This window comes from Cupressus sempervirens, chromosome 2, assembly GCF_028749045.1.
Source record: "Cupressus sempervirens isolate cs-2001-9-10 chromosome 2, ASM2874904v1, whole genome shotgun sequence".
NCBI lineage: Eukaryota > Viridiplantae > Streptophyta > Pinopsida > Cupressales > Cupressaceae > Cupressus > Cupressus sempervirens.
In genome coordinates this window covers 157,251,153-157,265,516 of record NC_143119.1, presented here as the reverse complement: position 1 = coordinate 157,265,516, position 14,364 = coordinate 157,251,153, and the positions used below count along the sequence as shown (strand labels likewise).

The 14,364-nt window shown below is 36.8% G+C and overlaps 1 protein-coding gene across 5 annotated transcripts in view; it reads left to right on the top strand.

Moving 5' to 3' along the window:
• LOC149571521 (bidirectional amino acid transporter 1) overlaps positions 1-13,926 on the top strand; it is a 107,556-nt gene extending 93,630 nt beyond the window's left edge. For all 5 annotated transcript variants that reach the window (XM_089813026.1, XM_089813028.1, XM_089813025.1 and 2 more), the window contains one exon: positions 13,389-13,926. In XM_089813026.1, the coding sequence (XP_089669152.1) occupies positions 13,389-13,736 (348 nt within the window). In that variant the 3' untranslated portion in view covers positions 13,737-13,926. The remainder of the gene's footprint in view (positions 1-13,388) is intronic.
• Positions 13,927-14,364: the final 438 nt, after the last annotated feature.

Sequence of the window (14,364 nt, the reverse complement as noted above, 5' to 3'; positions counted from 1 at the left end):
ATATTCACTGGCAACCAACTTTTTGGTTATATTCCTTTGTGATGAGTAAATGTAATGTAACGTGCATTGTACTATTTTAATGAGGTCCTATGTTACATTGTACGTTGGGGAAAAAACGTTGACTCAATTAGTTATTAGGTCAAGGTATAAAGGAAAGGTTGTTTCCTTGGTTGTAAGTGTGAAAATGTGAATGTGTATTATTGATGTTGAAGATGCGAATTTGATCAGAGCAAGCAAATGATGATGAGATTGTATTGAGAACCTCAAAGGAATTGTATTGGCAAAGAAGTTGCTGTATTGGTCAATTCACATACTTGGATAGGTTATCCTGAAGATTTGTTTTGCGTAACAATTCTAAAGCAAATTGAACGATGAGTTCAGTTGTCTTCTTCTTAGCTCCTAAGAGGGTTGGAATCTTCTAGCAACGATTTAAAGTCTCCTAACAAGGACTTGTCAGAGTAATAAGATATTGCCTTATTAATTTAAGGGGGGTGTTAGAGAAAAAGGTTAATTTAATTTCATTAATTAAATTATCTTTTCTCCCTTCTTAAGATTTCGCTTTATGCACCTTTTGCATTCTCTATTTAATAAATAATTAGTAATTATTAAATAGCTTTTACCTTTTAGGTTACCCTTTGTAACTTTTTAGATTACCCTTTCAGGTTTCGATCTCCTTTTATAAGGATTGATCTTTTGTAATAACCTGCATCTTTTTCATTTCTAAGAATATAGTTTGCATATTTTCAGAGCAAAACCCTTGCCTCGTTTTTTTCTTCTCTGTGATAGGTTTTTACATGTAGGTATTCTTCAGGCTTTGTGGATTTGTATTACGTAGTGCTCAAATCCTTCATGGTATCAGAGCCAGATTTGCTGTAGCTTGTCTAGTATTTGGAGAAAAAAGCGAACAAGGGTTTGATAGATTAGATCTGGAGTTTTTTGGGTAATTCCTAAGAAAACAGGGGGTCACTAATTTTAAGAGTAGTTTGAGGCCAAACAGACTTCACGATGGATCCAGAAGGCATCAAAACCCTTGTTTTCATATAAAGTTTGTCCATTTTAGACAATGTTGATCCAGGAGGCAAATTTGTTTTGCTTAAAAGGCCGTATGACCTTCACGCATTATGATTTAAAAAAATTAGAAAACTGACCTACAGAGCCATTTTCCGATGCGCAGATTCGGATTCTAGGTTGCAGAGTCGGATTTTGGGTGTTGTTTCAAGTTATCGGCTGCTATCAAAAATTTATGGCCGACGGTCTTCTTCCACTGCTGCTAGAACTCCTGTCGTTGCCAGAATACACTGTGCCACTCTGGCCTGCCACCTCTGGCATACCCGCCGCTCTGGCCCACCACCTCCATCGGCGGCTTAGCCCGATCACTGCTTTGCCCAAGCGGTTTTTTTTTGTGATCTTTTAAAATTTCTTAAAATTTTTTTTTTGCCTTTTTAATGTGTTTTTGAGGGCCCTGTTGGGTTTTTTGCTGTAATTAAGCATACGAAGGTCTTTTTTCGATCCAAAAAATGTGCCGAAAAGTTGGTTCGAGACTGAGACGATGGATCAAGAATTTTCTAGTTTTGATGCAGTTTGGTTGCCTGTTTGGGCAGTCAAAACCAGGTGTTCTGTTTTTCACTCCAGAGGGCATATCTTCTTGAGCATCCCAACTCTGTTTTTCGAAAACATTATATTTTTGGAAAGCTAGTTCAGTACTCTTTCCAGAAATGTTGGTTTGTCTTCCAGATTCTACTTCAAGCTCTTTCTATTATTGTGTTTTCTTTATTGCACTATGGTGAATATCTTGGGTGTTTAGGTCTGGGGATCGTTTTCATGACAGGGGATTTCTTCTTTTAGGTTGTACTATTTGTTGTAACAACTCTTTGCCTTTTCTAGTCATTGTTGATATCATTTGTATGCATTCTTGCAAACGCACTGAGATAAAGTGCCACCGCTTGATTTTTCGGGATCTTTTTCATCATTGTGACTTATTGTACTCGCACTACATTATAAAGTGCCATGGGGGGATAGTTTTTTGCCTTTTAGTGCCCTCTTACTTTGTCAAGTGAGTGTCCCTTCCACGATATTAACCCCATGATGTGTCGATGGCACGTGCCTTTATAGGGGACTGTACCTCTTCCTCACTCTTGATGTTCTTGGTACTTTCTATTTTGCAAGAGTTATTGGCCCACTTTCTCAATTGCCCGTCACCTCACCCTTGTCAGCATTAGAAGGGGTTCTTTTGTTGTTTCTCATGCTTCCTTGGTTCGATTGATCAACTCTTCAAGCTTTGGTGTCTCATGCCATCTGTATCTTTCAGTTCAGTTGTTTGCCTTTGTGTGCCTCTTGATTCGATGCAGATTATAGTCTTCTCTACTTGGTCAGGTTCTATTTTAGAGGAGGTTCTACGGATCAGTGATTTCTTTTTGACAGAGTTTGCAACTTCTTTATGCTTTATTGATGTTTCTTCATGATCACTCGTTTTTCCTATTTTTTGGGACATTCCTCTAGTTAGAGGCTTTTGCAGTTCTTCACTAAGTTTTCAGCTATCTCTTTTTGGAGTAGAGTTTTTGTCATTGGGTTTCCTCTATTTCTCTGTTTCATAGAGATTTGGTTGTGATTGGGTACCTCATCAGGCCTTGTTGTCGGGACCCAAATTTGCTTTCAGCATTGCATTGTAGTTTCCTTGCTCTTTGTGCATTGTTTGTAACTGCAGTGTTGCTCATCTTAAGAGGGGGTGTTAGAGAAAAAGGTTAATTTAATTTCATTAATTAAATTACCTTTTCTCCCTTCTTAAGATTTCACTTTATGCACTTTTTGTATTGTCTATTTAATAAGTAATTAGTAATTATTAAATAGCTTTTACCTTTTAGGTTACCCTTTCGGGTTTCAATTTCTTTTTATAAGTATTGATCTTTTGTAATAATCTGCATCTTTTTCATTTATGAGAATACAGTTTGCATATTTTTAGAGCAAAACCTTTGCCTCTTCGTCTTTTTCTTCTCTGTGATAGGTGTTTACATGCAGGTATTCTTTGAGCTTTGTGGATTTGTATTGCGTATTGCTCAAATCCTTCAATCCACGAAGCCCTCAAATACCTGCATGTAGAAAACCTATCACAGAGAAGAAAAAGACAGGAGGAGGCAATGGTTTGCTCTAAAAATATGCAAATTGTATTCTCAGATAAAGAAAAAATGTAGATTATTACAAAACATCAATCCTTATAAAAGGAGATCGAAACCCTGAAAGGATAACCTAAAAGTTACAAAGGGTAACCTAAAAAGTAAAAGCTATTTAATAATTACTAATTAATTATTAAATAGAGAATGCAAAAAGCACATAAAGAGAAAACTCAAGAAGGGAGAAAAGGTAATTTAATTAATAAAATTAAATGAACCTTTTTTTCTAACACCGCCTCTTAAGATGAGCAACAATGTAGTTAGAAACAATGCAAAAAGAGCAAGGAAACTACAATGCAATGCTGAAAGCAAAGCTGGATCTCGGCATCAAGGCCTGATGAGGTACCTAATCACAACCAAATCTCTATGAAGCGGAGAATTAAAGACAACCCAGTGGAAAAACTCTACTCCAAGAAGAGATAGCTGAAAACCTAGTGAAGGACTACAAAAACCTCCAACTAGAGGAATGTTCCAGAAAATAGGAACAAAAGAGCAATCATGAAGAAGACCATTGAAGCATGTAGAAGCTGCAAAGCTTTGTCAAAAGTAACTGCTGATATGAAAAACCTTCTTTGAAATAGAACCTGACCGGGTAGAGAAGGTTGTAATCTGCATCGAATTAGGAGGCACAGAAAGGCAAATGACTGCACTCGGAAATATAGATGACATGAAACACCAAATCCTGAAGAGCTGATCAATTGAATATAAAAGGCTGCAACCAAAGTAGGAACAAAAAAAAATTGTCTATATGGTAAATGATCCATCTCACTGAAATGCATCAGTACCCAGCCACTGCATCTGCCTGGTACATAGGAACAAAAACTGAATACATAGCTCACTCCATCGAACCAAGGAAGCATGAGAAACTATAGAACCCCCCTAATGCAGACTAGGATGAGGTGTTAGGCAATTGAGAAAGTGGGCCAATATCTCCTGCAAAACAGAAAGAACCAAGAACATTGAGAGTGAGGAAGAGGTACAAACACCTATAAGGACACGTGTTATTGATGCATCATGGGGCTAATGCCGTGGAAGGGACACTCACTTGACAAAGGAAGAGAGCACTAAAAGGCAAACAACTATCACCCCATGACACTTTACAATATAGTGTGAGTACAATAAGTCATAATGATGAAAAAGATCCCAAAAAAGCAAGAAGTGACACTTTATCTCAGTGCGTTTGCATAAACATGGTTACAAATGATATCAACAATGATCAGAAAGGGCAAAGAGCTGTTACAACAGATAGTACAACCCAAAAGAAGAGATCTCATGCCACGAAAACGTTCCTCGGACCTGAAACACCCAAGATATCCACCATAGTGCAATAAAGCAAGAAACCATAATAGAAAGAGCTTGGAGCAGATCTGGAAGACAAACCAACAATTCTGGAAAGAGAACTGAACCAACTTTCCAAAAATATAACATTTTCGAAAAACAGAGTTGGGATGCTCAAGATTTGCCTTTCGGAGTGAAAAACAGAACACCTGGCTTTGACTGCACAAATAGGCAACCGAACTGCATCAAAACCCAAAAGTTCTTGCGCTATTGTTTGTCTTGGAGCCAGCTTTCGAATGCTTCTTTCGGATCAAAAAAGACCTTTGTATACTCAAGATACGACTAAAAAACCAATAGTATGTCAAAAGAGGACCTGAAGGATAGGCAGGAGGGATGATGCAATGCTGATATCATGTTGATGTCAACATTTTACTTCTTTAAAATTGATGGCCTACCGACCGTTGTACCAAAAAAAGTTTGCTATGTAGCATGCCACGTGGTAGCGGGCCCAAAAAGAGATGACGTGGCACTTGACACGTGGCAGGTGCTGACGTGGCACTTGATACGTGGTAGGTGCCAGTGATGCCATGTGGGTGGAGGAGGGCCAGGAGTCTGAGCTGTAGAGGCGGTGAAGCGGTGTTTGCAGGCGGTGGTGGGTTGGAGAATGGTAGCGGCGACTGGAAAATGTTTGAGTGGTGTCGAAGCTTGAGCCGGATGTTCCTTTTGCATGTTGGAAAGCCTCTGCCGGAGGTCAGGAAAATTGTTTGTGCTGGGAAACAGCACCCGCGCCAGAAAATAGCACCTTGCGTGTCGGAAAACAGTTTGCGGGCCGATTTTAATTTTTTTAAAAAATTGTTTTTTAAAAAACAAATCACCTCGGATTGTGTGTAGGAGGCCGTATGGCCTTCTGGGCAAAAAATATTTGCCTCCCAAATCAACATTGTCCAAAATGGACAAACTTTATATGGAAACTGGGGTTTTGACGCCTTCTGAATCCATTTGTGAAGTCCGTTTGGCCTCAAACTGCTCCAAAAATCAGCGACCTATTTTCTCAAGAAATACTCGAAAAATTCCAGATCTGATCTATCAAACCCTCGTTCTCCTTTTTCTCCAAATACCAAACAAGCTACAACAGATCTGACTTTGATGCCATGAAGGATTTGAGCAAATATGTAAATCAAATCCACGGAGCCTTTTGTTGACATCCTTTTGTAGTATTTTTGCAAACGCACTGAGATAAAGTGTCACTCTATTGCATTTCAGGATCTTGAACATCTTTGTGTTTTGTTGTACTCGCACTACATTATAAAGTGCCTTGGGGGGTTTTATGTTGGTCATATTCGCCATCTTCCTTTGTCAAGTGAGTGTTCCTTCCACGACATTAGCCTTATGATGTGTCAATGACACGCATCAGTATAGGTGGTTGTACTTCTTTTGCACTCTCGATGTTCCTAGTTCTTCTTTCTGCATGAGATATTGAATTCGATTTCAGTGTTCATGTCTTACCTCTCAGCATTAGAGGGGGGTTATGTTGGTTCTATTGCTTTCTTGGTTCGATGGAGTGAGCTATGTATTCATTTTTTGATCCTATGTACTAAGCGATTGTAGTGGTTGGATACCTATGCATTTCGGTGAGATGAATCATTTACCATATAGACATTATTTTATTCCTATTTTTGGAGGCCATGGAGATACCTTCCATCTTCGATTGATCAGCTCTTCAGACTTAGTCTTCTCTACTTGGTCATGTTTTATACAGTGTAGATTCTTCAGATCAACAATTTGGCAATGTTTGCAGCGTCATGCTTCAGTGGTGTTCTTCATGATCATCTTTTGTTCCTATCTTCTGAAACATTCTTTCCATCTTTTTTTCGAGTAGGGTTTTTCCCATGTGGTTTTCTCTATTTCTCCTCTTTACAGAGATTTGGTTGTGCTTGGGTACCTCATCAGGCCTTGTTGCCAGGACCTAAATTTGCTTTCAGCAATAGTTTCTAGGTTTTTAGCTACTCCCTAAGTTTATCTTAAGGGGGGGGGGGGGTGGTGTCAGAGTAATAAGATATTGCCTTATTAATTAAATCATTTTGATTTAATTATTAAGTCACTTATTATCTCTAGTTTACTTAAGCTAAACTCTAGACATATAATAATTAATTCTTTTATTAATTATTATCATGCAACCTAGGTTTTACCTTGTTAGGGTTTTGATTTCCTTTTATAAAGATTGATCTCTTTGTAATTTTATTCATTCACTTTTGATAATAGCAATCTCTCTTTTTGCTCATCAAGAATGTCTCATCTATGGATCTGGGAATTTCAGCCTCCATAGCTTTTGCTTCTCTATTTCTGTGATAGGTGTTTGGATGCAGGTGATTCTTGGGAGTTGTGGTGTTGATCTTTCATCAACTTCAATAGGACTCACATGTACTGATTGTATGTAATTGGCTCCTAACAAGGTCATATCCTCTTACAATCAATTCTTATATTGGTACATCCTCTTGTGGGCATCATTCCCACTGGGGTTTTCCCTTTGATCAACGATTTCCGTAGTTAACAAATCTTGTGTTGCTGTGCATGTTTCTTATCTTGTGGTGGTTGTATATATTGGTTATTGAAATTGGATTTGATAAGATTAGTTTAAATTATATTTGGCACGCAACTGATTCACTGCCCCTCCACTTCTTATTTGTGTTGGTGGACTTTACTTTCTAACAAACTTCTTTCCAATATACTTCTATTAGATTTACCTCCTTGCTCATTGTCCTTTTTGCCTCTTGTATTGTTCAATTCATTCTTTCCACAACATCATTCTGTTGTAGTGTTCCAATTGTTGACAACTGTCTTCTGGTGCCATGTTTCTCACAATATGTTTCAAACTCATTGAAAGTAAATTCTTCTCCTTTGTTAGATCTTAAGCATTTAATCTTCTTACCACATTCATTTTCAATTCTGACCTTGAATATCTTAAAATTTTCAAATGCTTCTGATTTTCCTCTTAAAAATACAACCCATGTATGTCATGAATAATTGTCACTAAAAGTAAAAAGTATAAAATATCTCACCTTGAAAGTTTCATGTTTATGTATGATCACAAATGTTAGTATGCACAAGTTCTAGTGAACCAGTAGATGAATGATCTTTTGCCTTGAAAGATTCTCTCTTTTGCTTTCCTTCCTGACATCCTTTGCATATAATGTTTTTTGGTTTTCTTAGCCTCGGTAAATCTATAACGACATGATATAAGATTATTTTTACTAAGTTATCAAAGTTGATGTAGCACATCCTTCAGTGCCAAGGCCAACTATCAGTAACTCATGATATCAAACATCCTTCTATTGGTCCTTTAAGATGGTACATGTTTCTACCAATTTTCTTGCCAACTACAATCATTGCTCTAGTCTTTTTTCTGATCTCACAACCTTCATTCTTGAATATGACATCATAGCCATTTTAAAACATTTGTCCAACATTCAAAAGGATTTTGACACAAACTTTGCACATAGAAAACATTGTCAGTGCTATTCTTTCCATTAAAAGTAATTGATCCTTTACCGATAATATATGCTGCCTCATCATCACCAAATCTAATAGGACACCATCATACTTGTGTAGTGATACAAACTTACTTTTGTCTTGCGTCACATGATGAGAACAACCACTATCATCAACCGTTCATTCTTATTTCTTCTAACACACAAAGAAGTTTCACCATCATCATCAACTTCAATGCAAATGTTAGAAATATCAATTCTTGATTCCACATTTTCTTCTTCAGCATAAAATAGTCTTCTCCTTCTAACTCATCATTTGAAATTCTAGCATCTTCAGCCACCTTGTAAGCCTTCTTGTTGAACCTCCGAAACTGCTTTCTAGGACCTCTTTTTGGACATCTCATAGCCAAATAACCAATCTTACCGCATCTAAAACATTTTAGAGGTAACATACTTTTGCACTTGCCGATACCTTTCTTCAATCTTCTTGCAAAGTTAGCTTCTAGCTCTTCTTCATCATCACCATCAGTTTCTTCTTTAGAATTAGTTTCCCTGAATGTTGTCTTAAATCTTCTCTTATTTCTAGCAAATTTCCTTAGCTCAAATGCCATTAAGGTTGCCAAACAATTGCTCATTCATGAACTTCTTTGGACCATAAACCTCCTCTATAGCCAAGATCTTGGCATTGTAACTGTCAAGTAGTGTCATCAATATCTTCTCCATTAAGTCTTCATTGGTAATGGTGCCATGCTGATTCTTAACTTCGTTCATAATGTTCTCAACAATTTGAAAATATCTTTTAATGTCTTCACCCTCTTCCATCTTCAAATTCTCATAACGTCTTTTAGTTGTTAATTTTTTAGATAACTTAACCCTATCATTTCCTTGATAATTTTCTTTTAACCTTTCCTAAACTCCATATGCAGTCTTCAAAGAAATAACCTTATCTAATTCTGTCTTTGATAAAGCACTAGTGATCACATACCTTACTTTCTTGTTCTTCTCATATGCTTCGATTTCATCTTGAGTTTGAAGGCCATTATGAGGGAACGCATACTTTGTCTCCACATGCTTCCAAGTTTTGTAACCAATGAAAACCAAATAACTTTTCATCTGTTCTTTCCATGAACTCTAGTAGGATCCATCAAACATAGAAATGTTCAATTTGTGTGCCTTTGAATTTGCCTTAAGTGGTTAATCTCTATAATGAGTAACCAAGCTCTAATACCAATTGTTGAACAGGTCAAATAACTGAGAGGGGGATAAATTAGTTATTTTCATGCAGATTATAAAACTTCATACATCTCTTTTGTAAACTTATAAACAATATCAATAACAACTTTTGATCCAATGGTTAAGCACATTAAACATCTACAAAATTGTAAACATGAGAAGGACAAGAACATTGACATAGAGAATACCAAGATTTACATGGAAACCCAAAATGGTAAAAAACAGAGAAGCTAATTCTTAAGAAATGAATACCTGTTAGGGTGACACAGATTAAGGTGATTTTTACAAGAGGCTCATTGTCTGTTTTGCTCACTGATGGTAGGCTCATTGCCAATGTGGCTGACTACCCAGAAGTACAATAAAGGCTCACTGCTAATACAATTAGGCTTATAGCTAGTAAAACAGAGAAGCTAATTCTTAAGAAATGAATACCTGTTAGGGTGACACAGATTAAGGTGATTTTTACAAGAGGCTCATTGTCTGTTTTGCTCACTGATGGTAGGCTCATTGCCAAGGTGGCTGACTACCCAGAAGTACAATAAAGGCTCACTGCTAATACAATTAGGCTCATTGTCTGTTTTGCTCACTGATGGTAGGCTCATTGCCAATGTGGCTGACTACCCAGAAGTACAATAAAGACTCACTGCTAATACAATTAGGCTTATAGCTAGTAAATAAGAAATTGAATTCACCATTGAACACAGTCGTCGATATTTTGCAAAGCAGTCTATCACTACTTACCTCAACATGTAATCACTGTCTCAACACTTACATCACATATTACTTGCATACAAGCATCATGCATACTATCAATTGAAATCTTCACTCTTCTTATATTGGACGCTACGCTAAAACCTGTCAGCCAAAATTGATTTGAAAAATAGATCACACCAAGATATTCCTGCTGTGGTAAAGGAATGAAAGGACCACCTCAATCAAAACATGCACAACACAATCTCCAAGACCTTCGGTGCCAATGATCATGATGAACACGTTACAGGTTAGCTGTTGGGACCAGAAAACGAATAATTGCTTCAACATGGATGGACCCAAAACATAAGATCCACCATATGTTACATGCCAAGTAGATCTACCACTGTCAAGTAGATCTACCACCGAGACATGGAAGGATAAGATGAATAAGTTGCTATGCAAGATTGAATTATTTTATCCATGGATGCATGGTTTTCCCGATAGTTAAAGAGTCTAAAACAATTGGGCTGATAAGAATTCGATGCTCTTGTTGAAAGTATCAACATGAACATTGATTTAATTGAGTATCTAGACTCACAAATATATATAATTTTTCACCACAGAAGTAGATGTAGGTACAAAAGGAATAAGAGGCTATCATGTGCCTTCGTCAGTCCTTGAATGAACAATTATGCACTTTCCAAAATTGTTTCACCTAACAATGTCATTGTAGCTTGAATGGAGCACTAGAAGTTTAAAAAATGAGAACTGCTCAATATCATGTGTGAGAATATGCAATATTTTATATATATTATAGATTGTTTACAAACCTATTGCTCGTTTGAGAAACAACATTAAACTATTACAAGCTTATTCAATCATCAAACTAAGACAAATACGAGCTCCTTACGAGAAGCCACACTAGAAACAACAATTGGGAGACCAAGAGTCACAACTTAGTTCACCTTTAACAATGAGACAAATATAATCAATGGAAGACCAAGTGTCACAAGAGTTCCACAAAAATGTCCCTCTTGGAATTTGAACCAGGGTCTCCACAATGAGAACTCATTGCTTCAACCAACCAAGCTGAACCGCTTGGACAAAATATGCAAATATTGGAAAATCCACATACCAAAATAGAAGACTATTCACACCATCGTGGAGCTCTTAGAAAATTAGCAAAAATAAAAGTTATCTCAAATAATTGAGCTAATATGACATAGAACAAAGCCTATGGAGTTCAAGTGCCCATTTCAAAATTGAATTGGAGAGGGATCAGGCTGAGAGGCAAGAGATGCTACTGTCAGATGACATGCGGTGGTGTCATTAAATAGAGTATTCTAAGCACATGATGGAATGTAACCTGTTGCCATCAAACATTCCAATATTGCATTTGTACCCAAAAACCACAAATTTCAAAACTAAACCACCATTTCAGGTACAAAACCATCATTCATGGTAAACAACTATTTTGGTGGATGCTTTCTATGGGCCAACCAGTGGAGTTGCCCTTATTGCTAGGGGTAGAGTGGAGGTCATGGGGCTTACGTTTTTGGCTGTAAGTGAAAGGTGTCAATGATGATGGGGGTGTGTTTGCTACCAACATTGCCAAGTGGGTACTATGGCACAGGGCTCAGTACAAAACCGTTTGCATAATTATGGTCACCATGTTGAGAGGAACTATAACTTTAGCTGCTGATCCATGTGGTTAAAGGTGTGCCTTGTTTTCTGCCAACAACTGTTATCCCCTACCCACCTTCAACTGACATTTCTGGGCATGAGGTACTAGATTGGCTCCAATCCTATGTTAGGTTCCATGGACTCGACATGACTTGAACCTAGGATCCTCTCACGTGTATGCTTGGTGAGTCAGCAGTTTGATGGTTTGGAGTGTGCATTTTTCTTCCAGCATCTCTGTCAAGCCACACTTATTTTCTTTAGGTTCTTAATTTGGCTCTGATGCCTTTCTAAGTTTTTTTTTTATAATAGCTACAGGTCTTATTTAGTGCTTGGTTTGTTTAACACTCAGCTAGTTCTTCCTTTGCGATCTACCTTTTGGATTTCTTGCATATGGTTCAGGGTGAGGCTAGTTTTCTTCCCATAATAACTGTCTTTTGTGGGAAAGTTTTTTGTTCCACTGTTGAATTTATCCAATAAAAACAGAAAATTTGTTTGTTACATAAATTTATCTGTTTAGGGGATCAGAAAGATGCGTTGATTAAGCATTGACTACAATAAATCTTTTGTCTTCCATGATGCACTTTGACTGGAACAAGCTTTACCATTTTCAGTTCCCCTGCTGGATGCTTAATCTGAATAGGTGGCAATTAAGTGAAATCCTATGAATACAAATATAGAGAAGAGTTTTGTGTCAAACACCTTTTACCCTATATCTTAACAAACCTTGATACAGCCTATGGCTTTATATGAAATATGGCACTAAGTTCTAGCAATTGCTTATATCTTGATGGTGGATCATGCAGTATGATCTGGAACATTGATGGTGAAAAATCTCCCACATTTTAGTCCAGAAAAAAAAAAAAAAAAAAAACATTTAATATCGTGGACTGTGCAGATTACATGACTCTAATTTATTAAATTTGTCATTTGAAAAAGTCACCATAGCTGATCTGGACCACTTAACCAAGGATGCGTTGCTATATAGGGCAACTTCAGAAAGGAGGATTTATAAGTTATAATATTTAAGACAGTGTGCAGAATAATAACATGACAAGTGTTAGAGTATTTTAACATAGGAATAGAAGAAAGATTTAGCATTAAAATTCTTCCATTAATCATACTGAGCAGAAGTACTTAGATTACAACTGGCCATGAAGTCAGATTGAGAAACTGGAGATTGTCTTACCTCCGAGAAAAATTGAGGCTAATTTCTAATGCAAGAAAATTGGTCAAACCCTCATTATATCCACTTAAGAAAGTAGGTAGATGCAATTGTGTATCTGCATTGAGATTAATAACAAATATGTTCCATTTTCTGTAATTGTTATGGGTGACTGTTGTCCTTCCAAATGTGCAAGCGCGCAAGGTATTCTTCTCAATTAAGGGCACACTTGGCTGAGGTGCATCTGATTTTGAGTGTGTGCGATTGTCCTTGTGTGCGCTCATATCTTTTGCCCCTACTTAAGAAGCAACAGGTTCCTGCTCCCTAGTCAGTATGTTAGCACTTAAGTTCCTCGAACTTAATTTGCTCAAGAAATGGTACATTTTTTTCCAATCGTCCTTCTACTATTAAACTTGTAATATTAAAAGGTGCTAAGATTATAAAGCATTTACAAATGAATTAGGAGTTCCTAAAGGGGCAAGATAAAAAAAATGTGTTCAAGTTGACAATATTTGCATCTATTTCATATGCATGTTTTAATTCGTTTAAGCCATTTCTTAGGGACACTGAGATGGTGCACAAATAAATAAACCTGTGCAAGAAATAACGAATTTCAGTATATGTTCCTAACTACTATTTCCTTACTTTATTTTTTGATTAAAATTTGAACTTCCTTTTTTGCAGTCTCTCGTTAGCCTCGTTGCATTCCAGGCTATGGTTTCAATTGCAACAATTGGTCTGTACATTGCATATGCCTTACCTACTCTGTTCCGTATCACACTTGCACGTAGAACTTTTGTGCAAGGCCCTTTCAATCTTGGAAAGTTCAGTCTGTTTATAGGCTGGGTAGCTGTCTTATGGGTTGCAACCATTACAGTCCTATTTTCTCTCCCTGTAGCATATCCGGTTACAAAAGACACCCTAAACTATACACCTGTAGCAGTTGGGGGCTTATTTGTGTTAGTTTGTGGGAGTTGGCTTATCTATGCAAGGCACTGGTTCAGGGGACCTGTGTCAAATATAAAACTGTAAGGAGAACATTTACAGATTGTATTGAGACCAACTTCTGTCCCTGGTTGTATAATAGTATTTAATTTGGTACTGATTGATTTATCTTGAACCAAAACTAGTATGTTTTATTCACATACTAGTCTGTATAAATGAATCAATGAATGCACTTGAGCTTTATAATGGCATATACATGACTATTTTCTTGTTTTAATCCTTCTCAATTCTTTAAAAAAATAGGTCCAAGTCGATATTTGCTTTGATTTAATACCGTTCTTATGTAGGAATCAAATGGTTGGCAAAGATGAAAAGCTCATTATAATTTTTATTTTGAAATTGAGAGATATTGTAATATATAGTATTTTTACATTTGTTCTCCACTCCCTAAAGAGGAGCACAATTCTATAAAAATTCTTTGGTACTCTTAATCGTTGACACACTGCATATAATTAGATCATTAACTAATGCATTTAGATATTTAATTTTACTACTTTACATGTCGTATCAATGAAATGCCTTCTACTAATAATATCTTGCTTAGATATTCAGAGTGTAATGCCAAATTTTTCAATGCTGAATGTTTCGTAGAGGTATTTGCAGGGCAATGGCAATTTTGTTGACACTTTGTATTTAGATCTTCCTAAGTGAATTG